The sequence below is a fragment of the Hypomesus transpacificus genome, chromosome 13 (assembly GCF_021917145.1).
Source record: "Hypomesus transpacificus isolate Combined female chromosome 13, fHypTra1, whole genome shotgun sequence".
NCBI classification, from domain to species: domain Eukaryota; kingdom Metazoa; phylum Chordata; class Actinopteri; order Osmeriformes; family Osmeridae; genus Hypomesus; species Hypomesus transpacificus.
The window spans coordinates 13089626-13113944 of record NC_061072.1 but is presented as its reverse complement, the minus strand read 5'-3'; the positions used below and the strand labels follow the sequence as shown (position 1 = coordinate 13113944).

Below are 24319 nucleotides of genomic sequence, written 5' to 3'. Positions count from 1 at the left end.
CACCCTGGATCACTGGGCAGGTTCAAATGCTAAACCTAAACCATTGTTCTAAGCAACTTTAAAATAAGCCTCATATACATGATATGATTTTGACTTAGACTGTGAGAGAACACAAACACAGAAATGTTCTCTAAATCATAAAGAAAAAATATTTTGGATACATCGAAATCAGAATCTTAACTATTTTAATTTGATATAGATTAGCAAACGACCCGTTTGTGATTGTATAGCTTTCAATGCCACTTGATTAGTTACATCTACAGTTGCACTCAATTTACCTAATCTTGATAAACTACACTAACCAGCATGCCATAGTGGTGTGCTTTACGTAGACATCTCACTTCCTGGTTACGTTTGTGCAAACTGTCAGGGACCTACAGCTGTCATGTCAACAACAACGAAACAACGTTTGATAGTTGAAAAAAAGAAGAATGCTATGGAGATGTGATCTTCACGGTGAGGTTTGCTCTTCATTAATATATTCCCTAACTTGCAAACATGCTGTGCCGGGTTTAAGCGTATTCAGAATAGAATAGAATACTATTCTAACAAAGTATAGTGCAAGGATAGCTAGACTAGCAACTTGGTAGCTCGGTACAGGACTGTAGTGCTAACAAATCCTACTGTTTACAAACAAGTATATAATTAGTTACACCCAGCTACTGTCCATGTGGACGGTACGTTACCTAGCTAGATTGGACAATACCAGTTTATCCAGGGCATTGTAGCGTGTGTGGCAGGGAAGTAGCTTAGACAGTAGCTGTTAAATGTAAAATAACCAGTTTCTTCAACAAGGTGGTTAGACTGCCAAGGTGGTGCTGATAAATCTGAATAGCTACTTGCATCATGGGCTAATGTGTTTATATTTAACGCACGATGTTGACGTTCTTAAACGATACATTGAAATGTATGAGACAGGGACTCGGACTGAAGTCCAATCAGCGATATCACTGGCAGTTGCTCAAGGGCCATCGTCACTGATTGAGATGTGTGTGAATGAGCATCTGTGTGTGTTTTCTTTCTAATGATGTATGGTGTGTGTTCTCTTTCTAATGATGTATGGTATGCCTAATCAGTCCATTCACTGATGAGGAGGAAAATCAGACGTTTGGTTGCAATTAGGCTACTCCCTGTTGATTACTATTCTGAATCAACAATGGAGGGACTCTCACAGTTACCATATTATTGTGCAGGTTGTAAACTGGGCCAGACAGCAGAAGGACCTTTGAAATTTGATTGAATGACTATATTTTAGAGGCTGCTGTCGGCTGCCTGTCATGCAAAGCTACTTATCATCCATACTGAAATCAAGTCCTTTGCTGTTGAGAGGACAACAAGGTCACCGATCAGCCATTGCATCTCTTCACTCCCCAGCGCAGTTGGAGGCAGGAGGAGGAGCAGCGTCTGAGAGGAGCGAGCGAGCCAACACGGACAACCCGTGGAGGAAGAGAGTGAGTCAGAGGAGGGACAGGCGGAAGGACGGAAGAAAACACAGAGGAAATAGAAAAAAGAAAACATATTAGAGAAAGAGGGAAACATATTAAAGGGTGTAAGTCCCCCACCACCACCACCAACACGACTACCTGACCAGCGAGAGCAGAGGTTCCAGCTACTGCACTGGAATGGAAGACTTCAGGAGGACCTACCTGCGGGTGTGTAAGGAGGGGGGCGTGGAGCCCCAGGAGTCCATCCTAGCCCAGCTCCAGGGGTCCAGGGGGGCCCTGGAGAGCTCCAGGCTGGACCTGAGAGGACACAGCCTCTCAGCAGACACCTGTAGTGTCCTGGGCAGAGTCCTCCGGAAGGACACACTCTTTATCGAGCTAGCCCTCAGCGATTGCATGCTCAGCGAGGAAGGTACGTGTTCATCTGCAGTGTTAAGCAGTGTGTCACTATCCTTTTAAGGGTAACTTATTATGGTTCGTGTTCACTGCATATTTAGAGTATAGGTCTGATGATAGTTCAAATCTGTATCTTGAGGTTTGAGAGGTAAGTCTATTACTAACACTTTAAATACCTTCTTATCTCACTGCCACTTGTCTCTGTCATGCCCAGGTGCCAAGCTACTTCTAAATGGGCTTTGTGCCAACACCACAGTTAAGGTCCTCGATCTGAAGGTACTGATAAAGACATCACAGACCATTCTGGCACTACCAGTCACTTTCCAGGTCAGGGTGTAGGTAGCTCGTCTGTTGATGCAGAATGATGTGTGTGTTGCCAGGGTAACAACTTGAGATCAACCGGTGCAGAGGCTTTGGGGAAGCTTCTGGCGACAAACAAGACGCTTCGCAGGTCAGGCGCTGGCTTGTTGCCAGAACACACACCTTGTTGACCGAGCACTCCCCATAAGCTGACTATGTCTATGATTATGTTAACTGTGTGTGTGTGTGTGTCTTGGTGCAGGCTGGTTCTGGAGTGGAATGCATTGGGGATGTGGGATGAGGCCTTCTCCATTTTCTGCGAGGGCCTTGCCTCCAACACCAATCTGTCACAGCTGGACCTGCGCAATAACCAGATAAACCACCAGGGAGCCTCAGAGCTCTCACTGGCTCTGAAGAGGAACAGCACTCTGCAGGAGCTAGGTGAGACTGGAGGCGAACACTGCACACCCTGTCTCAATCCCTCCCCACGTCCTCCTCCATCCACACTGCGTTTTCAGGAGGGTTGGGTTGTGATGGTTCTCTCTGGTGGGGTTCTGTTCTCCACCTGGTTCTAGATCTGCGCTGGAACAACATCGGTCTACTGGGTGGTCGCTCGGTTCTGGAGGCTCTGCAGCACAACCGGACCCTGGTCCAGCTGGAGATGGCTGGGAACAACATCCCCAGCGACACGCTCAAAGCCCTTGGTAAGAGCTGTATCCCTCCCCCCTCCATGCCTAATCTCTCTCCCCCGTCCAGGGGCTGATTCCCCCTGTCTCCGCCCTCCAGAACAGGCCATGGAGCACAACTCAGACAGACAGTCCACTCTGAGAGAGAGCCGTAGCAGAACCCAGGTCCTCAGCAAGGAAATCCAGATCCTGAAGGAGGAGAAGGGTCGGCAGGTAAACTGGTTTACAAACCACACTGGTCTTACAGTTGCTGTTTGAAATACTAACTGAGTGCTGATGTCACTGTAGTTCCTGAATCTCATGGAGACCATCGACAAGCAGAGGGATGAGATGGGCCGCAGCAGCAGGTCAGCGTGAGTGGATGTCTAACTGGGTCTGGGTGGGGGGCTTGGAGGACTGGATGTCTAACTGGGTATGGGTGGGGGGCTTGGAGGACTGGATGTCTAACTGGGTCTGGGCGGGGGGCTTGGAGGACTGGATGTCTAACTGGGTCTGGGTGGGGGGCTTGGAGGACTGGATGTCTAACTGGGTCTGGGTGGGGGGCTTGGAGGACTGGATGTCTAACTGGGTCTGGGTGGGGGGCTTGGAGGACTGGATGTCTAACTGGGTCTGGGCGGGGGGCTTGGAGGATTGGATGTCTAACTGGGTCTGGGCGGAGGGCTTGGAGGACTGGATGTCTAACTGGGTCTGGGTGGGGGGCTTGGAGGACTGGATGTCTAACTGGATCGGGGGAGACACAGGCAGTCTGGCCTACTGAAGCCAGTCTGTCTCTGTAACTTTTGCCATGTGCCCTCCTCCATCCTACCCTCCTACAGGTCCACCTCCATCCATGTGGGCCAGCTACAGGAAGCCCTGAATGACAGGAAGTCGGTCGTTAACTCTCTCACCGCCAAGTAAGCAGCCAGCTCGTCTGTGTCAGGCCTCACCACCTCCACCCACCACCTTCACCCCCACCTTCACCCACCACCTTCACCCACCACCTTCACCCCCACCTTCACCCCCACCTTCACCCACCACCTCCACCCACCACCTCCACCCACCACCCCCACCCCCACCTCCACCCACCACCCCCACCCCCCCCTTTCACCCACCACCTCCACCCCCACCTTCACCCCCACCCTTCTGCCTCCCAAAGCTGCTCTGTGAAGACCCTCTGCATTCTGTTCTACACACCTCCCAACACTCAACGTTTTTTTAATAGTATAAGAATATTAGGTATCTCATTTGTATCCTGTCCTGGGTCTGCCACTATTATTAACTACATTCTCAGGTAGAGCAGCAGAGAGGAGGGGACTCTATGGACCCCGGTGACCCACTTATGGTGGGCTCAATGTTACAGAGGACACTTACACATTTAGTATTACTATTGTAATAGGAAGTAGACCTGCCTTTTCAAATTCATTTTAGGAGTCCTCCTCACTAACTCACGCACAGACTGACTAACCGTTGTGTGTGTGTGTGCGCGCAGGCTGCAGATGACAGAGGCGGCATTGACTCTGTCGGAGCAGAAGAACCACAACCTGCAGGAGCTGCTGGGGCGTCTGAAGAGTGAGAAGGACGAACAGAGGAACCGACAGAGCAGGGAGAGAAAGAAGGAGCAGGAGGTAAGGAGGGAGGGAGGGACCACAGAGAGAGAAGAGGGAATGGAAGTCATTGACTGGTGTATAACAGGGTGTGTGTGTGTCACAGGACAGCGTGCTGAGGGAGGGGAAGCTACTCAGAGAGATGAACAACATGTCAGAGACCAGCCTGCAGCTCAAGAACAAGGTGGGATTTGTGTATCAAAGTGGGCATATCGGCTGCTGCACCCTCCCTCTGGAATGACCTCCCTCTCCCTATCCGTCTGGCTCCCAGTATAGCACTATTTAAACAATCCCTCAAAACTCACCTCTTCAACCTCGCCTTCACCTGAACATCCCCTGCTCCATCCCCTCCACTACTAGATTTATATGCTAGTTTTCTTTATAATATTATGTTTGTCTGTTTTGTTCAATCCTTTGTCTTCATATTTTACTTTTGTCTTGTTTTGCTTGTACTCATACATGTAAAGCGACTTTGAGTATTAGAAAAGCGCTATAAAAAATACGAATTATTATTATTATTATCTTAAATGTGTGTGACAAATGATGTCAGCATCATTTGTCAAGCCTTAAAAAAATGAAGTTCTGAAGTGTATTTGTGTGTGCGTGTGTCTGTGTGTGTGTGTGTGCGCCAGGTGGATGAGATGGAGCGGAGGTGTAAGACCCAGCAGGATGTGATCTTTGAGCTGAAGCAGGAGCTCACCAACAGCACAGCAGAGCTGAAGCTGAGGCTCGCGCAGGCAGAAGGTAACGCCCTCTCACACACACGCGCAAACACACACAAACACATTCACTCTGCCTGCCTCTCTCTTTTTCCCTCTCTCTACGTCTCTCTCGAACTCACTTGCCGTCTGTTCCTCCCCCAGAGCGTCTGGACCTAGAGAGAAAGAGGTCCAAGCAGGCTGTGGAGGACATAGACGGCCTACGGCAGAAAGAGGTAGACACATGCTGAGAAGGTCCCCTTAATGATGAGTGAAAAGTGGCAAGTCTCACTACTTGTGGGATTGTGTTCGTGTGACCAGGTGGACCATGTGAATCGTCACCTGGAGGAGAGTGAGAGAGGCCTGCAGGAGAGGATCCTCAAACTGGAGGGACAGCGCATTCACCTGGAGGAGGTTCATAAGCCCATGCGCATGCACACACGAACGCAAACGTCCCTAATGTTGGCGGGACAGCTTGTATTTACATTAACTTTTGTATATGTATGTGTGTGTGTTTCTGTGTGTGTGTGTGTATGCTCCCGTACAGGAGCTGAGCAGGGCCAAGGCAGCGTGTGTGACTGAGAGGGCCCAAGCAGATGAGGAAATGGGGAAGGTGCGCTCCCAAATCCGCCTGGAGGAGGTAGGCCATGCACTCCTGGTGAAGTGAACATATTCTGTGTGTGTGTGTGTGAGAGATATTTTCCAATGTACTACACCATTCATTCAAGACAATACTGTCTCACCCTTCTCTCTCTCTCTCTCTCTCTCTCTCACTCTCTCTCTCTGTGTCTTCCCCCCTGAGCAGCAGCAGAATGTAAGTGCTCTGGAGGACAAGCTGCGGGCGTTGCGTCAGTCCAGGGATGAGTCCCAGTCCCACTGCACCCAGCAGAAGCAGAGCATCGCTGAGCTGCAGGCGCGCAACAGCCAGCAGAGCCTGGAGATGGACGGCCTGCGCCGCCGGATAGACGAGCTGCAGCAGGTCACACACACACACACCCACACTTTCTTAAGAAGGATGCCCCAGCTGGCAGTTTGTTCTCAGTAATGATGTTACCTGTCCTCCTATATCTATGATACACACACAAGACCAATCACAGAGAGAGAGCAGGGTTTAACTTCAATGTGTGTGTGTGTTGCAGGAGCTGTCGGGTAAGGACCAGGAGCGCGTGGCGGAGGTGAGCAGGGTGAGGGTGGAGCTTCAGGAGCACATGGGTCACCTGCAGGCCGAGAGGACCGCTCAGGGCGGGCTGAAGGAGAAGATCGCCGCCCTGGAGAGAGAGATGAAAGGTACGCGTTAGCGACCGCTCTATCAGCCTCTCTCCTTTCCCTCCCCCCTTCCATGTTCCGCCCAGTAAAGGTTTGCCTTCTCCGTGAAATATCCGGAGTGGATTCAATTCATGTCGTCGTTTCCTGTCCTTTTTCTTGCGCCGCAGGTGTGTCCAGTAGCCACCGGGAGGCGCTGCTCGACAGGGAGAGTGAGATTGCGTCGCTGTGTGAGAAGCTGCGCCTGAGAGACGCTGAGATCCAGAGGATGAGGGAGGACGAGGCGCAGAGGGCCAGCTTCCTCCAGAGCGCCATCCTCACCTACGTACAGGGCTCCCCGCTGCACTACAGTCCCAAGAAATGAACCCTGACCCTTGAACTATGACCTACACACCATACCTATATCTCTGTGCTTGTTTACAAAGATCTCAGGTCTGCATTCACAGGGGGTTACTGATATCCATAATTGGGTCAAAATACTATTTGAAATATTTTTGGAAATACTGAGGTGTTTATTGATTCTGCCTGGTGTTTCAGGTGGATGATGCTCATTTGCTTACATTTTGGCAGACAAAAAAGCACAGATAAATCATTTCAAAGTATTCCTAATAGTATTTGACAGCAGTCTGCTGATGTATTGGCACTTCGGTCTACATTTTACCCATCTGTTTTGGTCACACCTCAACATCTTTACAAGCACATTTTTATTTAGTTCATCCACTTGCCTTGGTCTGTTTCGGGTGCTCAGCCTGTGAACGTACGGACACCTCATAATCAAGCGCTTCACCACTCTGAATCATCCCTGAGGATCCACAGCACTGGAACATTCTCTCAGACTCTGACTGAGCTCAGTCTGTCTGTAAGTGTCAAAACAGCCTGTTTACCAAAAGCCCACAGTCTGTTTGTGTTTTAACATGAAGCAACTGTTACACATATCAGTGACTGTTGTGAGTTGTGTGTCTTCAATTCAATTTTATATTAAGTATAATGAACATTGTTTTCAATTGTGTTTTTACAATTTTCTAATGTTACGATTGGATCTGTTTTTTCTATCAATAAAACGTGTCGAATAAAAAAATATACAGTTTGTGTATTTGGTTATAAAAAAGTGACGTAAACCATTAGAAGTAAGTTCGGATGAGGGCACTGGGCCATACAAGTATGCCTTTGTACTGTCCCTTTAAATATGCTCGTGTTTTTCCGTTTACTTTCGAAAAATCTCGTCATCGACCCCTTTCACTGCGGCTGGAACGCTGAGCGGACTGGCCCGCTTCTCTCATCCGAATCTCGGCGCTCATTGTGAGACATAACCACTACTATTATCTTTTAGTTACCACCGGATCTTTTGCAAATGCAGGCGATTAAATGCGTGGTGGTCGGCGACGGGTAAGACCCGAATTCTGAAATGCACGGTTATTTTCTCTTGTGTGATTCACTGATGCGTCCGTAGATGGGAGGATGCTGGCAGAAAAGGGGCTGGGGCGCTCCTATTTGACGGGTGGTCTTCCTTCTCTACTCGTTTGTAGACATCCAGCAATGTGTTGTTTCTCATTATTTGTTAACTAAATGTCCGTTATTTCACTGGGGTTTTGGACTTGGGTTATTTGGATTGAATTGGTGTTTTATTTGATGGCGAGGCGAGACAACGCTTAGGGATGATATGAGGAAACACCTACTGCTCATAGGCCATCAGGCGGGGGTGCTGAGGCACGAGAAATCTAAGCATTACGTCTTCTCCTCCTCCCGTTTACTGAAAAGAGACAGTGCATGTTTGGTGTTATGGCCATTTGGCGAACTGTCTCTATGGCTATTTCCCTCCGTGATTTAAACCGATTTCTCTTAAATGCATGGAGGCCAAATTGGATTTATTCTTTTGTGCCAAATTCATTGGCATATTACCGATAAATGTGTATTTATGGCCGTCTGTGACTGGGGTCATTAATCAATGAACGCCAGTGAGGACATTAGCATAATGTATTAAAGTTGCATTGGCTCATCTGTCTCTCCTGTGGAGAATGATAGCGGGATTCAGCCAGTACAAACCCAGTAACCCCAAATCACTATCATGCTCACACTGGCACTGTCTCAACCCTCTCTCTCCATCAACACACACACACACACACACACACAACATCCAGCCAATACTATACCCTCTCACATTCTGCTTTCCATCCCTGTGGCAAACATCCTGCATGTTACCCTTCATGTTGTACTGTATCATTTGTGTCAATACCAGTTGAGATGGGGGGTTTACTAGTGGGGCAGTCAGTAGTTGGGTACAAGGGAGGGGGTGAAAATGACCCCCAGGCAAAGTAAATGTAGGCCATTTTACAGTGTATGACACAGAGAGAGGAAGGGAGGGAGGATAGTTTGTCACACACACGCACACCGCACACACGTAAGCACACACTCATGCAGTAGTGAGCTCCTGATCAGCAGTTTGAGGTGTGGTTTCTTGTCTCCTAGTGACACACAATGTTTCATGTACTGTAGTGTGTGAAGGTATTTCTTTGTCCCTCCCCAGGGCCGTGGGTAAGACCTGTCTGCTGATCAGCTACACCACCAATGCCTTCCCTGGAGAGTACATCCCCACTGTGTGAGTCCCCACACACACCTCACACACTCGCACACGCACACACCTCACATGTATTCAAAGGGAAAATGGCTTCAGGGGTTTTGACTATCAGATCATTCTACTTGATAAAGTATCTTTTGTCTCTCTCCCCTTGTTCTCTCTACCTCTCCTCCCAGCTTTGACAACTATTCTGCCAATGTGATGGTGGATGGTAAACCAGTGAACCTGGGTCTCTGGGATACGGCAGGACAAGAAGACTACGACAGGCTCAGACCACTGTCTTACCCACAGACGGTATCTACACACACACACACACACCACTGTCATAATCACAGATGGTGTACACACGCACATGCCTCTAAAACTAGCGTCATACTCACACATACACACACACACTTAGGAAACACACTCTCTCCCTCATCCGTTAACTGAGGGCTCTGGTCTCAAAGCGCTCTCTCTGGTTCTCCCCAGGATGTGTTCTTGATATGCTTCTCCCTGGTCAGCCCGGCTTCCTTTGAGAACGTCCGAGCTAAGGTCAGTGGCCACGCCCACACTTCCTCCCCCCAGAGGAAGGGCCGAGTCTGACCTAAGGAGGCACATCTATCTCCGCCTGGAAGCAAAAACATACGCGACACCACTCACACTCTGTACACAGAGAGCCTGCTCGCGGCGGTGTCAGCCCAAAAGCACAGCTGCGCTTTTTGATGACATCGCACCTGTTTGTGAAGCAAACCCTCTTTGTATAAAGTATGATGCTGGTTCAAGGATGACGCCCCTGGTCAACGTAGATCCTTTAAACTGGATTTTGTGGTTTTCATCTTCAGCCTTTCACATGGTTGAGTCGCTGTGGTTTGTTCTGCGCTACGTGGTAGCACAGTACAGATCAAGTTGGCACAATTGTATGAAAGCAATTTTTGCCTGTTTGATTTCTGCAACCATGCCACTGTCGTTTATCTAACTTGATTTCTTTTTTTGCTGACTTTATTTTGCCTCCCCTGGGTGCTTTGTGTACATGCTGGACGTACACTTGTGTGGTGCGCCAGTGGTACCCTGAGGTGCGTCACCACTGCCCCAACACACCCATCATCCTGGTGGGCACCAAGCTGGATCTGAGGGACGACAAGGACACCATTGAGAGGCTGAGGGACAAGAAGCTGTCCCCCATCACCTACCCCCAGGGCCTGGCCATGGCCAGGGAGATAGGTTGGTTGGACAAGGTTGCTAGATGTTTGTGTGGGTGGTTTGTTGGCAGTCTTTGAGCGGGCATGTGTGGGAAGGTGGAGGTGTGTTAGATGGTGGGTACCTCCTGTGTGTTTTTGTTGTATCTGTGCGTGTTTGAATCCTTGTTCCCTGTGCGGGTCAGGTGCTGTGAAGTACCTGGAGTGCTCTGCGCTGACTCAGCGAGGGCTGAAGACGGTCTTTGATGAGGCCATCCGTGCCGTGCTCTGCCCCCCGCCCGTCAAGAAGAGGGGAAAGCGATGCACCGTCTTCTGAACAGCCCCTGCCGTCCCCAGACCTCCAGAGCCCTCCCCCCCCCCCCCCATCCGTAAGGAGCTTCGAACGGTCAACCGATAGTTAGTATTACAAAACATAACCATGACAACAACCACTACTTCTCTGAGAGATGAAAGAAGAGATGTGAGAGATAGGAAGCGAGTGACAGAGAGAGAGATACTGCACTGCTGAGCTTTTTTCTAAGTTAAATCTTTGTTTCTTCTAAGATGTTGCTACAGTACAGATACAACAAAGATAACTGGACAGTTTTTATTTTCTTTATTTTTTACAGTAAATTATTATTGAATATGTAAAATTTTTCACCTTGAGAAATTGATCAAATCACTTTTGAGTCATCATTCAGTTTTTATATGAGGGGGAAACTCAAATGAACAACCGCACCTGTGGACTGTAGCACAGTCTGTCCTCATCCACCTCCCTCCCCACCCCACCACCCTCAACCTCACCCCACCACCCTCAACCTCACCCTGCCAACCTCACCCCACCACCCTCAACCTCACCCCACCACCCTCAACCTCACCCTGCCAACCTCAACCTCACCCTGCCAACCTCATCCCATCCCTGCCTCTACCCCCACCACCCTCAACTTCACCCTGCCAACCTCATCCCATCCCTGCCTCTACCCCCACCCTAACCCCACTGCAGCCCCAACCTCCCAACAGTCCTGCTATTCTGAGCTAATGCTGAGTTTAAACACCGTGTTTCAAACAGCCTGGAAAGTCAACTGTGAATAGGGCTCCTGGTAGAAGTTGTCCCGAGCCACATATCTGGGGTCAGTTTACAGGCTCCAGGCCTGAACCAAGGCTATCAGACTCATCAAGACCAATCTGATCCCAGATCTGTGTGTAGGGGCAACTACTAGGTCTTAGTGTGACAGACTAGCATGCCCAACAAGGAGCTGTCTAACATGGCCTGCCTGAGGAGCCTGCATGGGTATGACTGATCTTAGTCTTAAAGTACCCCATCGTTTCTGTTTGTGTGCGTGGGTGTGCGGAAGAGTGTGTGTGTGTGTGTGTGCCTGCAGGCGTGAGTGAGCATGGATATGTGTGTGAAGGACAGTATTGTTTCAAGCAAGTTTTTTAGTGTCAAGTTTTTGGTACTATTTCATATTGTATTGTAGTTCTACACCAGACTTTCAATGAGCTATCCACATAGATGGGAGGGGTGTTAATGCTGAGTCTAGTGATGTACAGGTTAACCTTAGAGAGGGAATGCATTATGGATATATCTATATGTACCTGAATATTTAGCTCTTTAATTCTAAACAAGTTAAACTAAAAGGATAATAATAGTCACTCACGCTGAATTTAGAGATGTTGCTAAACAGTAAGTAAATAAATAAAGAGGCAATCCATGGAACATTTGTCCCTCGTGGCGAATAAGTGGATTGCACTTTTTACAAATGCATTTCTGTGTGGTCATAGATCTGAAGTGTTTTGTCTCCCTCTTCTGGTGTGACAGAGCACGACAGTCTTCTGTCATGCTGTCATTGGTTGGCATAGCAACTGTGTGGTTGAATTATGTGTCTGGTCCTGCCTAAGGTGTCAGTTATATGGTAGCTCAAAAACGCTACAGAGTACAATCTACTATTGCATGGATATGAACAGGTGAAATTGACCCATTGTAACTTTTAGGACGGTTATATGAGATGCATTGGCGATGTATGTACTGTAAGATGACTTGTAAACTTGTTTAACTGTTTTGTCTTATTTTTTATGACTTCACATGTCAGTGTTGTGAAATATTTCAATTTTGTATAATAAATACAAATGTATATGTAAGGGGACTCATTTGTGAATGGATTCAATTTACATCAAAGTACCAAAGTCAGATAACACACAACAAGATAACTGAAATAATTTGGAAATTTATTTTTCATTAGGCATCTATTTCATCAGCAGCATAAGAATCTCAGGTTACAGAATGACTTAGGTATGTTGTACATGTGAGGTGAGACTAGCCAATCACAAAAGAATAAGGAGGTCAGAGGAAAGATTCATCTAATAGGGATCCAGAATAAGGAGGTCAGGGGTCAACAGGCCAGGAAGCCACCATCCACTGGTAGCATGACCCCATTAGTCATGGAGCTCTTATCACTCAGCAAGAACAGAACGGAGTTCACCACATCCTCTACCTCTGCAGAGACACACACACACACCACATCCAACACACACACACATACACCACATCCAACACACACATAACCACATGCAAGCATACAAACACCACACCACCCACACCAAACACAATCAAGGACATGAAAGGCACCAGATCACGTACACGCACACAAACAACCACAACCACACACAGTATTCATGACGGCAATACACACAGGTAGTCCCGTAAATTGAGAGTCAGCACCAAGTCAGACCTTGGTGCATTTCTCCTCAACATGGCGGACCTGCTAATCTGCAGTGTCATACCTGGGTTCCGTTAGTACCAACATGGCTGACCTGCCACTGCCCACAAACCATCCAGATGAGGACTGACCTGCGAAGCGGCCCAGTGGGATGCGTGAGGTCATGGCTCTGGCCTTCTCAGCGTCGCTCCAGCCCAGCCGGCCCATCTCTGTCATCACCACGGTGGGGTTCACACTGTTCACCCGGATCTGAGCGGAGACACAGAGAGGCACGGCTCCACACTCACTCTACACACCTGTTTCCTGTCCTCATCAGAGGGCTTCTACTCCAAACACTGGGTATCCTGATCGGTATGGATGAAGGATGAGGGGAGAGGATGGAAGCCTATTGAGACCCCCTCACCCCTCACCCCTCAGGTGACAGAAGATGCAACACTACTGGGAGTCAGGTGAGGATGAGCTACCTGGTGGGGCCCCAGCTCCAGGGCCATCACCTTGGTCAGCATGTCCAGGGCTCCCTTGGTGGCACCTGTAGAGACAGGGAGCAAGAGAGAGAAAGAGGGAGAGAGAGACACAGAGAAAGAGAGAAAGAGGGAGAGAGAGACACAGAGAAAGAGAGAGAGTAGTGTATTCATGAGGGTTTTCCCAATACTTTAAATCTACCATGCAATACTGAAGTCTGCAGTTAATGTACTAATACAGTACTTTGTCGGTTTTAACAGTCTACAGTGTGACTGCAGCTTATGACAAGCCCTGTTGGTTTTACACTATAGTGTGGTCACTCATAGGCTGAATGAAAGGGAGTGCATGTGTGTGTGTATGTGTGTGTGTATGTGTGTGTGTGTGTATGTGTGTGTGTATGTGTGTGTGTATGTGTGTGTGTATGTGTGTGTGTATGTGTGTGTGTATGTGTGTGTGTCTCACAATAGACAGCATGGTCCCTGAGGGCACAGTGGGACGCCTGACTGGAGATGTTGACGATGGAGCCTCCTGTCCCTCTGGCCTTCATACCCCGAGACACCAGCTAAAACCACAAACACATTCACACACTCACACACACACACCCACACACACACACACACACACACCCACACACACACCCACACACACACACAGGAGGGAGGAGATAGTGTGGTGAGTTGGATCACAAAACACTGTTGTTCGACCCTACGAAAGAGAAGTTAACCATGATTGTGGACATTTGTTATGGTTACCAAATGTAGTCAACCACTAATGCAGGATCTCTGTTACCTGGGAAATGTGGAGCACAGCTTTCACATTGATGTTGAAGGACCTGAAATACAAACATCATCATCTCTGAGCTTCTGACTACAGAAATGTTGAGACTAAGATGTGAAGTAAACATCATGTAACAGGTTTTATTATTTAAACTACAGTACCAGTCTAAAGTTTAGATACATTTTCCCATAATTGAATGGGAAAATGTGTCCAAACTTTTGACTGGTACTGTACATTAAATGTCTACTTTGGAGATGAAACCCGAGGCTCTCCTTTACTTGTCAAACTGCTCCGGGGTGACGTCCAGAAAGGGCTGCAGTATGGCACAGGCGGCATTGTTTACCAGGAGATCCACAGGACCCACCCCGACCAGAGCCGCCTCTGTGGCCTCCCAGTCGGCCAGGTCCACACACACCGGCCTGATGGACGGACACTGCAGGAGCAAGCCACACCAGACACCAGAACCAATCACTGGGTGGGTCTGTGCCATCGTCTCCCGTCACGGTGCGGAGAAGAGACAATGAGGAGAAAGATGAAAGGAACAGGGAGGGGGGAGACTGGGAGAATGGTGGAGGACTGGGATGGGAACAAAGGCGTCACTGACAGGAGTGGGGTGGGGGGCAGAGGTCGAGGCCCTGGGATGGGGCACGGGAGTGCTCAGGAGGGGGGATGAGAAGGCTGTTGGGGGTGGGTACCTCCAGCAGGAGGCTGTCCAGGTCGGCCCTCGTGCGTGTGACAGCCGTGACCTCCGCCCCGCAGCGCACCAAAGCCAGGGCAGTGGCCCTCCCGATCCCTGAGAGGGGGAAGAAAGGAATTCATGAACACAAAAGCTATTATGCACTTGAGTCATCAGTGTGACACCAGGGCTGACACTCACATTCCGATCATGTTTCAGGCTTTACGACACATAATGACAGGCTGCAAGTCTCTCAGGGCCCATCTAGTGGTATTTAGTTAGGGTTCAGGACAGGAATATGAAACTTGTTTTACTTTTCACTTGAGTAATATGAATGCACCAATATATAAAAACCTGGTGGTGTCACTGTGTGCCTTTAAACGTACCCATATCTGACGTAGGCTTACGTATTTATTTTTATATTTACCTTTTCCTGCTCCAGTGACCATGGCCCGTTTGCCAGCGAAAGAAATCTCCATGATTGTTTGTAAAGTAGTTTTTCCGGCTAAACAATAAGGGAACAACAGATATGCATTTGAAAAACACTCGAACTGTACAACCCTCGGTTAAAGGCCCACACACGCCACTAGAAAGCCCATCAGTCACGCTGTTTTGTTTCCAATTATCTTTGAAGAAATTGCAGTCGTCATTCGATTGAGTGAAATAAATGCCATCGAATAAACTCTAGCTACCTACCAGTAAGACTATGTATGCCAACACTTTATCTCCGTAAGTGATGAAGAAATAACTACGTTTAGATAATTTTGGCACCGCTGAGCTCGCGCTAAGGGGGCAAAGTTGCAACTGAAGTTAATGGACAAAAACGTCAACCCTCCTCGTTGACCCCCTCAGGTGGAACAGGAACCAAACAGAAAACAAATGTAATGCTGACTGCACATTCTTTTTTATTTCGTAATCAAATGTTGAAAATAGGAGCATTCAGTTTATTTAATGTTTTCTTACATAATTTGTTCAGATACAGAAGTTCAGATAAAGCCTGTAATGGAACCATTTAAAAAAAGATTTTAAGAAACCAGTTATTTGGTAATGCAACACACATGCTTTATTCAGATAACATCAAACATCAGAAGTTAAGGAAAACAAATCCTGACAGGCAAGCATAGGAGTGTTGCTCTGTCTGCCTCCCCCACTGGCCGGCAGTAGGGGCAGATGGAGGGATGGACACACGCAGGCTATGTTTTTGGATTCTAGTGTTTTTGTGCAAAAGATTGAGCGTGAGACAAACATACTATTCCCAACTTACAAAACAATACTGGAAGGGCCACAGAACAGAGCAGGCAGGAAGTGAGATGATCTGAGAGAACAGTTCTCGAACAGTGCAAACGTCATAGGAAGGCCAATCGTCTTTCAGAAAAGAATACAACAGGTGTGTTAAAGGGCATTATTCCGTACACAATGATGATGGCTTTGTTGACACACATACACACAAATACATCCTGGTTGGAGAATTACTTAAGAAAACAATTTTCTTTCATTGTTTAAAGGCATGCGACTTGACTCACATTCTCTCATCGTTAACACTGTCTGGTCAAATTTGGTAAACTAAACCAGTCCTTAAATGAAAACTCAGATATTAATATGTAAACACTTCACCCTGTTCAGTAACTATAAGCTTTTATATCAGTTCTGTACCTCAGCACTCATTCAAACACACACACACACACACATACAGTTTACCAGTTGGAATTCAGACATGGAAGAGAAAAAAAATAACAACAGGAAGTGGTGAGAAGGATCATTGTGGCGATGGTTGATGGCAGCATTATGCATAGGGGTCCATAAATGTAGACAAAAAACAGCAAGTCACTTTGGCTAGAGAGTGCAGAGTGACTATTAAGGCGGGAGGGTAATCAGACTGGTGGATGCTGGGGTAGAGTGGTGGTCTTTAGTGGTGTTGATTCTTCCTGGGGCACCAGTCCGTGTCTGGATACAGGAGGCAGTGGACTGTCTTAAACCTGGAGACAAGGATGAGAGAGAAGGGGAGGGAATAACTTTCACACCGCACAAAGACAAACTCAATAAATTCTCTGTGTCTGAGCTGTGCATGGCTGGGTACCGTGAAGGGTCTTCAACCAGAGGGAAGGCTCCTCCAATGCTGACCACGTTCCTTCGGTTTTCAAAGCCTCCATAGCTCAGAGTGACCTGGGACACACACGGACACACACGGACACACACGGACACACGATTCGTTTGATTTCCCAGAACAATTAGCGGCTATTGTATGCTACACAGACAGTTAGACAAGGGGAGATTGTTTCTCTCTCCCCGTCCGCCTAACCCCCCCTCCCCTTCTCTCCCCCTGCCCCCTCTCTCTCCCCCTCTCCTTCCCTACCTGCTGCAGCAGGGTGTTGGAGGGGAGGCGGGTCAGGTTCTCCAGGTGGGAGTGGAACAGGCGCGTGTGGGTCAGCGACACCTCCAGCAGAGCCTCGATGATGTAGCCCACCGTGCAGTCGTCAGGGAGACGGATCCTCTCCGCCGTGCTGATGAAGTTCCCCAGACTGGAGGAGGAAGGACCCCCATGGGAGAGAAGAGACGCACAGAGGAACGACGGGAGAGAAGAAAGTAGAAGAGAAGGCCACTTTAATGTTGCTGAATGATGAAGCTACGGACCTCAAATGACATTCAGACTCCAGGACCGAGACCAGGACCAGGATCATGGGACCGTGACCATGCCCAGCACTAAGCATGACCAGGACCGGGTGTGACTGACCTGGCCCACGGACTCATCTTCAGCGCCAGGCCCCGGCTGATGCAGAAGCCAGCTCCCCCAGTGGCAAACCAGAACTTCACCGACGCCTGAGGTACACAACACACACACACAACCTCAGAGGCAGACACCTACTTAGTCCAGGAACCAGTCCACATTGAGACAACAAGCTGATAAATGAGTGACTGAGAAAAGGTGTAGCAGTGAAAGAGAAAGAAGGGGGGAGAAAAAAAGGAGAGAAAAACGACAGCGAGTGGGCGTGGCAGAGGAAACGAGGAACATACAGATCCATCAGCCTTGACCCTCTCTGCAGCCTCTATAGGGTGGTCCAGACTGGGCCGGCCCAGGTACACGTCCTGGCTGTGGTGATATGACGACAGCAGGACCAGTAGACTGGGGAGGACTACGTAGTTATCGTCATCCAAGTGACAGAACCACCTGGAGGGAAGGGACGAGGGGTTATCCACCTAGTAAATGAATTATGACACAGCTACGAAGCCCATCAATCAACAAACCCATCAGTCATTTATGTTCTAGTCGGTTTCTGACAGACTGGTGTGAGATATGTAACTATATCGATTCAGTGTCAAAAAACACACGCACACACGTGGGACCTCCAGAACCCATATGGGCATATATATTCTATTACTGGCAGAGACCTGAGAGACCACAACACTGTTCTGACCATCTGCTGACCTCCATAGTCAAACACAGCAAGCCCAGCTCTTCAGACTGTAGTGGGAGCCTGCTTGGCTCTACTCTACTCCCACCAGTTGGAACTATCAGAGCAGAGTTAGTACAATGTTAGCAACTTCTTAGGCTGGGACTAGGTTCGATTTAGGTCTGTTAGGGATAAGGAGAGGAGCGGACGTACTTTTTCTGTGACTCAATGAACTTGTCGTACTCCACCGACATCTTACAGCAGAGTGCCTGGCGTGTGTGAGCTGCTGAACAGTTGGTGTTGATGATGTTTGCTCCTGGGGGGGGAGATGATAGAGGGGGAAATGGCACATTACAGTCTTCATTAAACATTTAAATCATGTACATCTATAAAGGCTCTCATATTTGAACCTCTATTTGTGTGTGTATGTGTACCTGTTTTCCTTAGCTCCTTGTCCTCCCCATCAGTGAATATAAAGGTCTGCAAGAGACAAAGACACAGTGTTACCAGGCCGCTCACACACATACACACACAGCAGCCCAAGTTACAATAAAGCAGTCCATTGTTCAAAAGGTAGAGGCGTGAGGTTGTGAAGAACAAATGTACTGACTGAAAGAGTGGAGGGAAAAAGAGAGAGAGAGACAGAATGTGTGTTCGAGCAAACTAGTCCACCAAGTCTATGGACAGGATTCAGGAAAGTTGGCAGAGGGACGATAAGAAGAATCTTTCAGATGATCAGAGAGCAGTCAGGCCTGACTCCCTGCTGCTCACCCCCTCCTCCCCTCTCTGCTCCCCTCTCTGCTCCCCTCTCTGCTCCCCTCTCTGCTCCCCTCTCCACACACTGCTAGTCCTCCTCTCTCCACACACTGCTAGTCCTCTCCTCCCCAATCTCTACCTAATCTCTCCCTCTCCTCTTTTCCATCTAACAGGCTAAATGCAGCCCCCCTCCTCGCCCACCCCCGCCCGCCCGTCCGCCAGCCTCGTGCGCAGTGGCATGCCCTCTTTTTTTCCCCTCCATATCCTTCCATTGCTTTTCCTTCCTCTCCGTCTGCCTCACGCCTGGTGGTGTGTCGTGTTTTTCATCTATATTATTTCCTCCCTCCTTTCCTCTCCCTTTCCCTTACCCGTGCCCAGTGGCATGCCCTCTTTCCTGTGGGCAGAGAGACGCCTGGCTGTCTTTGCTTGGCTTGGCAGAGGACACCACAAGCATGAGTTGCACACACACACACGCCCAGCCCAGTTGACAGAACAAATAGCAACTTCCAAACACCTCAGGAAGGGGTACCTTGAAGAGCCAGGAGGAGGGTAGAGATGCCAGTGCTGGTCGACCTGGGCCCTCAAAGGCCCCCAGAGCCCTAGAGCGAGGCCCAGTCATTCTTACTGTGCTGCGTCAGCCTGGGGCTACTCTGGCATAGCAGAGTGGGAGGACTTAGCTGTTTGCTGCAAAGCTATGGTGTTTTGTTTTGACAGACTGATTTGTCTGATACTAAAACACAGATTACACAAGAAACTGAACTATGATAAGCCTGCCATTATCCTTCCCAAAGAGACAGTATTTTAGACCAAGTTGCATGTTAGGTATGCTGGGTTTGGAGCGTTTCTCCAATACTTGTATGTGTACTGCTGGATTCCAAGAATAGTTTACACACTAGGAAGATAGGGGGGTTAATATATGACTCATTGGTTCCATTATTTAGAGAAACTTCCCTTCCATGAGTGGCTGGAGTAGAAGAGTAGAACATGGTAGAGTAGAGTCTGCCTAGAGCTAAGTCCTTGGTAAAGATAGACAGATGTTTGGGGATTTAAGAGGGCTGTATAACACCAGGAGGTCTGCTGTTAACCACTCAGAGCACAGAGAGGTCTAAAGACCTGGAACCCATATTGCACATCTCAAAACCTGTCATCAATGATCCTGATGTCCCCTCCATCTGGAGAGCCAACCAGATGAACAACTGATGAGACAGCATCTATTAAGATCTGTGAAAATACTCTCTCTTTTTGTTGACAGATGCTTGCCAAGATGGCCGCCGACCCAGCTGGACCTGGCTGACCTCGTGCCACCACTGAGAGGTTAAGAGTCTCAGGTTTAGTGGTCACACCCTCCTCTAGGGTGAGGCACCATGTGTATGTTCTACCTGTCTAGTACAGTATACCTCACACAGTGTACAGGATATCTCGGGTGTTACGGCGTTAACTCTGCCTTCGCCTGGGGGATCTCGTAGAATCTTTGTAAATAAACCCAAATGGAGTTGGTTAGAGGTACGACGGTGGTCCACCGTGTGTGATGTCACCACAGGAGCCCAGACGCCGCAGCAGGGGCAGACTAGTGGTTTTTCCAAAGGCATCATAGCATGGAGGGTAACTATGTCACATACTGCGTGTCGATGTCATCGCGTGGAGAACGGTCACCCCCATGACCTCATATGGTTGGTTATTTGTGTAGCTGTACATAGTCTCAGTCTTCTCCTATCCTAATCTTGTATTAGCCGCTGTTCTAGGACTGTGAGCAAGCCGGGTTAACAAAACACACCGATTTAGGCTTATACCCTGGAACACAATATTCCACAAAGACGGCATGATTTCTCCAGACTATTGGGCCCGACACCCTCTCCTCCTCTCCATTGTGCATGCCCCAGCTCCAGTCTGTACTCTTGTGGCTTCCAGCCACCCCTAGTCCCCTAGCGAGCCTCTCTGTTTGCCTGTCGGCTCCCCCACCCATTTCCCTCTGGCTCCCACCGTCTCCCATCCACCCCCCTTTCCTTCCATCCAGCCCCCTCCCATTCTGCACCCCCCCCCCCCCCCCCCCCCCAGGCCCATCCCTCTAATAGTAAACCCCTTTCTCTTCCCTGTTAGGCTCTACCCTTCCCATTCCTCTGCTCTCCCCCACCTACCAGATTCCTGGTATATTCATCTAAAAGCCATCTACAGGGTGGGGGTTCGGGGTGGAGGGTACACGGCAGTGGGAGGGGGGGGGGGGGGGCGGAGATTCCAGAATCTGGCAGCGAGGGAGAGCAAACACCCCAGTGTTCCAGCACACATGTGTCTCAGTCTCAGGTTGCTGAGGAACTTCCTCCAGGGGCCTGCTTGCTCACACACACGCACGCACACGCACTTCCCTACCAACCACATACCCGGGAACATGTAGAGCAGCTGCCATGACTTTCCAGTTAACCTCCAAGTTAAACACAGTCATATAGCAACCTCATGTCCCTGAACACAGAGGAACCAGCACCAACCACACACTAACGCGCACACACACACACACACAACCTGCAAGTCTGTCTAATACTCAGGCTGTAGTCCTATCTATCTAAGCACAAGAGAGGACATAATGTTCTCCAGCATGGCAAAGCATACAACCAAGTACTACACATTAATCAACCTGGTAATCAGCCCCATGGACTGATTAGATGAGGGGGAGATGTGCATGAGGACACTGGTCTAGGGTTAATGAGGATACTGGGCTAGGGTTAATGAAGACACTGGGCTAGGGTTAATGAGGATACTGGGCTAGGGTTAATGAAGACACTGGGCTAGGGTTAATGAGGATACTGGGCTAGGGTTAATGAAGACACTGGGCTAGGGTTAATGAAGACACTGGGCTAGGGGTAATGAGGATACTGGGCTAGGGTTAATGAAGACCCTGGGTTAGGGGTAATGAGGACACTGGGCTAGGGTTAATGAGGATACTGGGCTAGGGGTAATGAGGAAACGGGAGAGGGGGAGTGGAGCTGGAGGGGTAGATAGGGAGAGAGGAGTAGAGATCAATCTATAAATCAGTCATATAAGATATGAGTTTCTGGTTACATATTAACGTTGGAATTTGGAGTGGAGAAGAGCCTGGGGAAACACCCAGTTCTGGTACACAAACAAAACAGCAACAAACAGAGATTGTTAGTATTTTAACAGGCCTGATTTGATGTGTGTTGGTTCCTTACTGTGTGTTTGTGAGCACTGAACTGTTTTGGATAAGACAGGAGTTTGTTCAATCACACAAACATGGACTACACCAGCTATGGGAACTACTACTACTACCTGCTCTCACAAGGCCTTGTGCTCCTACCTGTTCTCGGGCCCTGGACACCCAGGTCTGCAGCAGCAGCTCCAGGCGGGATTTATGGTACTTCCTGGTGGTCTTCACTGCCAGGAAGATGTCCTTCGACTCCAGAGGTTCCCTAGACCTGAAAACTACTCCCCTCACCCCAGGTAGGGAGCCCTCCGCTGGGCCTCTATGTGAGACTGTCCCCCTCCTTGTGTTCGGGAGATCCCTTTGCCCTGTTATAGGTGCATGGCCACCCTCCCTGTTGGTTTGAGTGTCTCTGGGTCTTCCCTGCCCCACAGAGCTCACATTATTCCCAAGGGCCAGCCCTTCTTCCTGGAGAGGGACTACCAGACCTCCAGGATTGCGGGGGGTGTTGGCAGGCCGTTTGCCCACACGGGCAGGCCTGGGGTGAGGACGAGGCGGGGGCAGGTCCACCTGGTGAGGAGTGGGCTGAAAGGCTGGGATGAGAAGCAGCAGGAAGCCGCAGAATGCCAGTGACAACAGAAAGCACAGCTTGCTGGAGCCCACTGAAGCAAGGTGCATCCTGATTGGCCAGTGGAGGGCCTATCAGCCGCCGGCGCCGGCTTCGCTCTCCGCACTGCAGCGTCCCATCTTCATGACATCAGACAGAAAGTGGAAATGACACCACCTGAAAGACATAATATATGACTAACATGTCCATATTGTAACAGTACTAAAGCACTGGGTATGCCTCTAGCTTAGGCGCTAAAAACAACCGTTACAGCACATCTTCAGTTTGTGATTAGCCATCTGGATATCACCCACCACCCCCTTTTATTTGAAAGTGAGCTGCAGAGCAAGGGTTGCACAACTCTAAAAGTAGCTCTAGTCCTCTGCAAGTGGAAGGCACTTCAGTGTTCTTGTGTTGAATGCATAAAAGCAGGAACAATGTTGAGGCTCTAAAATCTTGGCCCTTTATCACTTACGTCTTGCAATTTGCCAGCGAGTTTATGAGTCACATTTAATATCCAGACTTACCTTCAGAGTGTTAGAAATGTCCTGTTTGTTGCTATTTTCAGAGTGGCATGATACCTCAGCCAGAAACAGATGTCAGTGTAGGAAGCAGAGACGGATGAAATGAATCCTCTTCTTTGCTAAAATTAGCTACTGATTAAATAAATACTTCTCTGCATAATAGGCTACATATAAGAATGCTAAAAATAAGAAGAATGCTAAAATATGTGTTGAGTTAGTTCTTTTTAGAAGGTATAACATCCATATCAGGCAATAGTTTATATATTAAAGATAGGGAGATAGTATGTTGTCTAATCCAGAGGTTATTGTGTTTCAAAGTTGAAACATAAAAGTTGAGTTCCTGCCAATGGAAACAGGTCAGACCGTTTGTGCATACAATTGTACAGACTGGTGACAATTTGAATGAGGCATTTCTACAACATTTAATGCAACGTTTAAATGCCGTTTAAAGTTCTGCCGTGCCCGAGTGAAAGTATCATGCACATGCAAGACGACCCCCATTGTAAACAAAAGAGGGGCGCAAGATGCTTGTCTTGAGTCAAATTCTGTTGAATCAAATAAACTTAAATCGCATGTTTTGAAAACAATACACAGCAGATCATATCGACAATGTCGGTGATCGTGCTATAGTAATGTACACAACGTTCCAGGTATAATAAAGGAATTAAATGATCTTTCTTACCATGAAACACAAAACACACATGGTTGTGGATGCTTCACATCTTGTCCTCAGATCTCCCCGAAATTGTGAATCAGCAGACACAAACAACTCAAAACTTTGGAGCCAAAAACTCAAGTTTCTCTTGTCCCTTGATATCTAATATAATAAAAATATAGTTGATCCCTCTAAAACGTCCCTTTTAGTTCCTTGCGTTCTGACTTTGATACTGCCTCGAACTTTGATCATCACAGTCTCCCTTCTAACCCCTTCTGTCTCCCTTGCCTCTCTCAATGGCGAGAAAGATTATAAACTGGCTAGCTGGCTAGACGCTCGCCAGGAAAGTGCATTGGAGTCAAACATCGTTTGTTTCCAATGAGATTACAAACGAGCTCTTGTTCCACGGATTCTTCTCAAAACTCCACTGTGTTAACCCCGTGATTGTTTCCCTAATGTGAAGGCGTCCTGCCTTCGCACTATGGAACTTAGCGCCCTCTGTCTG

General features: G+C 48.4%; 4 protein-coding genes across 10 annotated transcripts; 2 read left to right on the top strand and 2 right to left on the bottom strand.

Annotated features, from left to right (window-relative positions):
• Positions 1 to 357: 357 nt before the first annotated feature.
• On the top strand, positions 358 to 7446 carry lrrc45 (leucine rich repeat containing 45). 5 transcript variants are annotated; one of them, XM_047032832.1, is made up of 18 exons: positions 358 to 456; positions 1380 to 1854; positions 2053 to 2114; positions 2219 to 2289; positions 2401 to 2579; positions 2714 to 2842; positions 2925 to 3037; positions 3113 to 3171; positions 3640 to 3717; positions 4293 to 4428; positions 4514 to 4591; positions 5040 to 5151; positions 5271 to 5341; positions 5427 to 5519; positions 5653 to 5745; positions 5911 to 6084; positions 6245 to 6392; positions 6539 to 7446. In XM_047032832.1, the coding sequence occupies exons 2-18, from the start codon at positions 1623 to 1625 to the stop codon at positions 6730 to 6732; spliced, it is 2022 nt and encodes a 673-aa protein (XP_046888788.1). In that variant the 5' UTR covers positions 358 to 456; positions 1380 to 1622; the 3' UTR covers positions 6733 to 7446. The 5 variants fall into 5 exon arrangements, with proteins under 5 accessions (XP_046888788.1, XP_046888784.1, XP_046888785.1 ...); XM_047032828.1 differs by having other exon boundaries at positions 3113 to 3177; XM_047032829.1 differs by having other exon boundaries at positions 1375 to 1854; positions 3113 to 3177.
• Positions 7447 to 7587: 141 nt separating this feature from the next.
• On the top strand, positions 7588 to 10908 carry rac3b (Rac family small GTPase 3b). The gene is made up of 6 exons (XM_047032858.1): positions 7588 to 7754; positions 8893 to 8964; positions 9120 to 9237; positions 9415 to 9477; positions 9987 to 10146; positions 10307 to 10908. Exons 1-6 carry the CDS (start codon positions 7720 to 7722, stop codon positions 10435 to 10437), a joined length of 579 nt encoding a protein of 192 aa, XP_046888814.1. The 5' UTR covers positions 7588 to 7719; the 3' UTR covers positions 10438 to 10908.
• Positions 10909 to 12310: 1402 nt separating this feature from the next.
• On the bottom strand, positions 12311 to 15576 carry dcxr (dicarbonyl/L-xylulose reductase). Of its 2 annotated transcripts, none has more exons than XM_047032854.1 (9): positions 15429 to 15576; positions 15160 to 15237; positions 14752 to 14849; positions 14335 to 14489; positions 14069 to 14111; positions 13742 to 13866; positions 13282 to 13346; positions 12949 to 13066; positions 12311 to 12594 (listed from the first exon to the last, which is right to left on the bottom strand). In XM_047032854.1, the coding sequence occupies exons 2-8, from the start codon at positions 15209 to 15211 to the stop codon at positions 12996 to 12998; spliced, it is 609 nt and encodes a 202-aa protein (XP_046888810.1). In that variant the 5' UTR covers positions 15212 to 15237; positions 15429 to 15576; the 3' UTR covers positions 12311 to 12594; positions 12949 to 12995. The 2 variants fall into 2 exon arrangements, with proteins under 2 accessions (XP_046888810.1, XP_046888809.1); XM_047032853.1 differs by having other exon boundaries at positions 13742 to 13841; positions 15429 to 15574.
• Positions 15577 to 16382: 806 nt separating this feature from the next.
• On the bottom strand, positions 16383 to 24285 carry rfng (RFNG O-fucosylpeptide 3-beta-N-acetylglucosaminyltransferase). Of its 2 annotated transcripts, XM_047032846.1 has the most exons (9): positions 23842 to 24285; positions 22185 to 22812; positions 18556 to 18601; positions 18335 to 18437; positions 17745 to 17898; positions 17464 to 17549; positions 17086 to 17251; positions 16810 to 16895; positions 16383 to 16708 (listed from the first exon to the last, which is right to left on the bottom strand). In XM_047032846.1, exons 2-9 carry the CDS (start codon positions 22704 to 22706, stop codon positions 16639 to 16641), a joined length of 1233 nt encoding a protein of 410 aa, XP_046888802.1. In that variant the 5' UTR covers positions 22707 to 22812; positions 23842 to 24285; the 3' UTR covers positions 16383 to 16638. The 2 variants fall into 2 exon arrangements, with proteins under 2 accessions (XP_046888802.1, XP_046888803.1); XM_047032847.1 differs by having other exon boundaries at positions 22185 to 24285.
• Between the last annotated feature and the right edge of the window lie 34 nt (positions 24286 to 24319).

Excerpts from the sequence above, each read along its gene's own strand:
- lrrc45 (XM_047032828.1), top strand. The coding sequence starts at position 1,623 with ATGGAAGACTTCAGGAGGACCTACCTGCGGGTGTGTAAGGAGGGGGGC. Across the intron at positions 3,718-4,292 it reads GTTAACTCTCTCACCGCCAA|GCTGCAGATGACAGAGGCGG; the intron begins GTAAGCAGCCAG and ends GTGTGCGCGCAG. Across the intron at positions 6,085-6,244 it reads GGATAGACGAGCTGCAGCAG|GAGCTGTCGGGTAAGGACCA; the intron begins GTCACACACACA and ends TGTGTGTTGCAG.
- dcxr (XM_047032853.1), bottom strand. The coding sequence starts at position 15,211 with ATGGAGATTTCTTTCGCTGGCAAACGGGCCATGGTCACTGGAGCAGGA. Across the intron at positions 14,850-15,159 it reads GGTCACTGGAGCAGGAAAAG|GGATCGGGAGGGCCACTGCC; the intron begins GTAAATATAAAA and ends TCCCCCTCTCAG. Across the intron at positions 13,347-13,741 it reads CAGGGACCATGCTGTCTATT|GTGCCACCAAGGGAGCCCTG; the intron begins GTGAGACACACA and ends CTGTCTCTACAG.
- rac3b (XM_047032858.1), top strand. The coding sequence starts at position 7,720 with ATGCAGGCGATTAAATGCGTGGTGGTCGGCGACGG. Across the intron at positions 8,965-9,119 it reads GGAGAGTACATCCCCACTGT|CTTTGACAACTATTCTGCCA; the intron begins GTGAGTCCCCAC and ends CTCTCCTCCCAG. Across the intron at positions 10,147-10,306 it reads GGCCATGGCCAGGGAGATAG|GTGCTGTGAAGTACCTGGAG; the intron begins GTTGGTTGGACA and ends TGTGCGGGTCAG.
- rfng (XM_047032847.1), bottom strand. The coding sequence starts at position 22,706 with ATGCACCTTGCTTCAGTGGGCTCCAGCAAGCTGTGCTTTCTGTTGTCA. Across the intron at positions 17,899-18,334 it reads TTCATTGAGTCACAGAAAAA|GTGGTTCTGTCACTTGGATG; the intron begins GTACGTCCGCTC and ends CCTTCCCTCCAG. Across the intron at positions 17,550-17,744 it reads GGGTCAAGGCTGATGGATCT|GCGTCGGTGAAGTTCTGGTT; the intron begins GTATGTTCCTCG and ends TGTGTACCTCAG.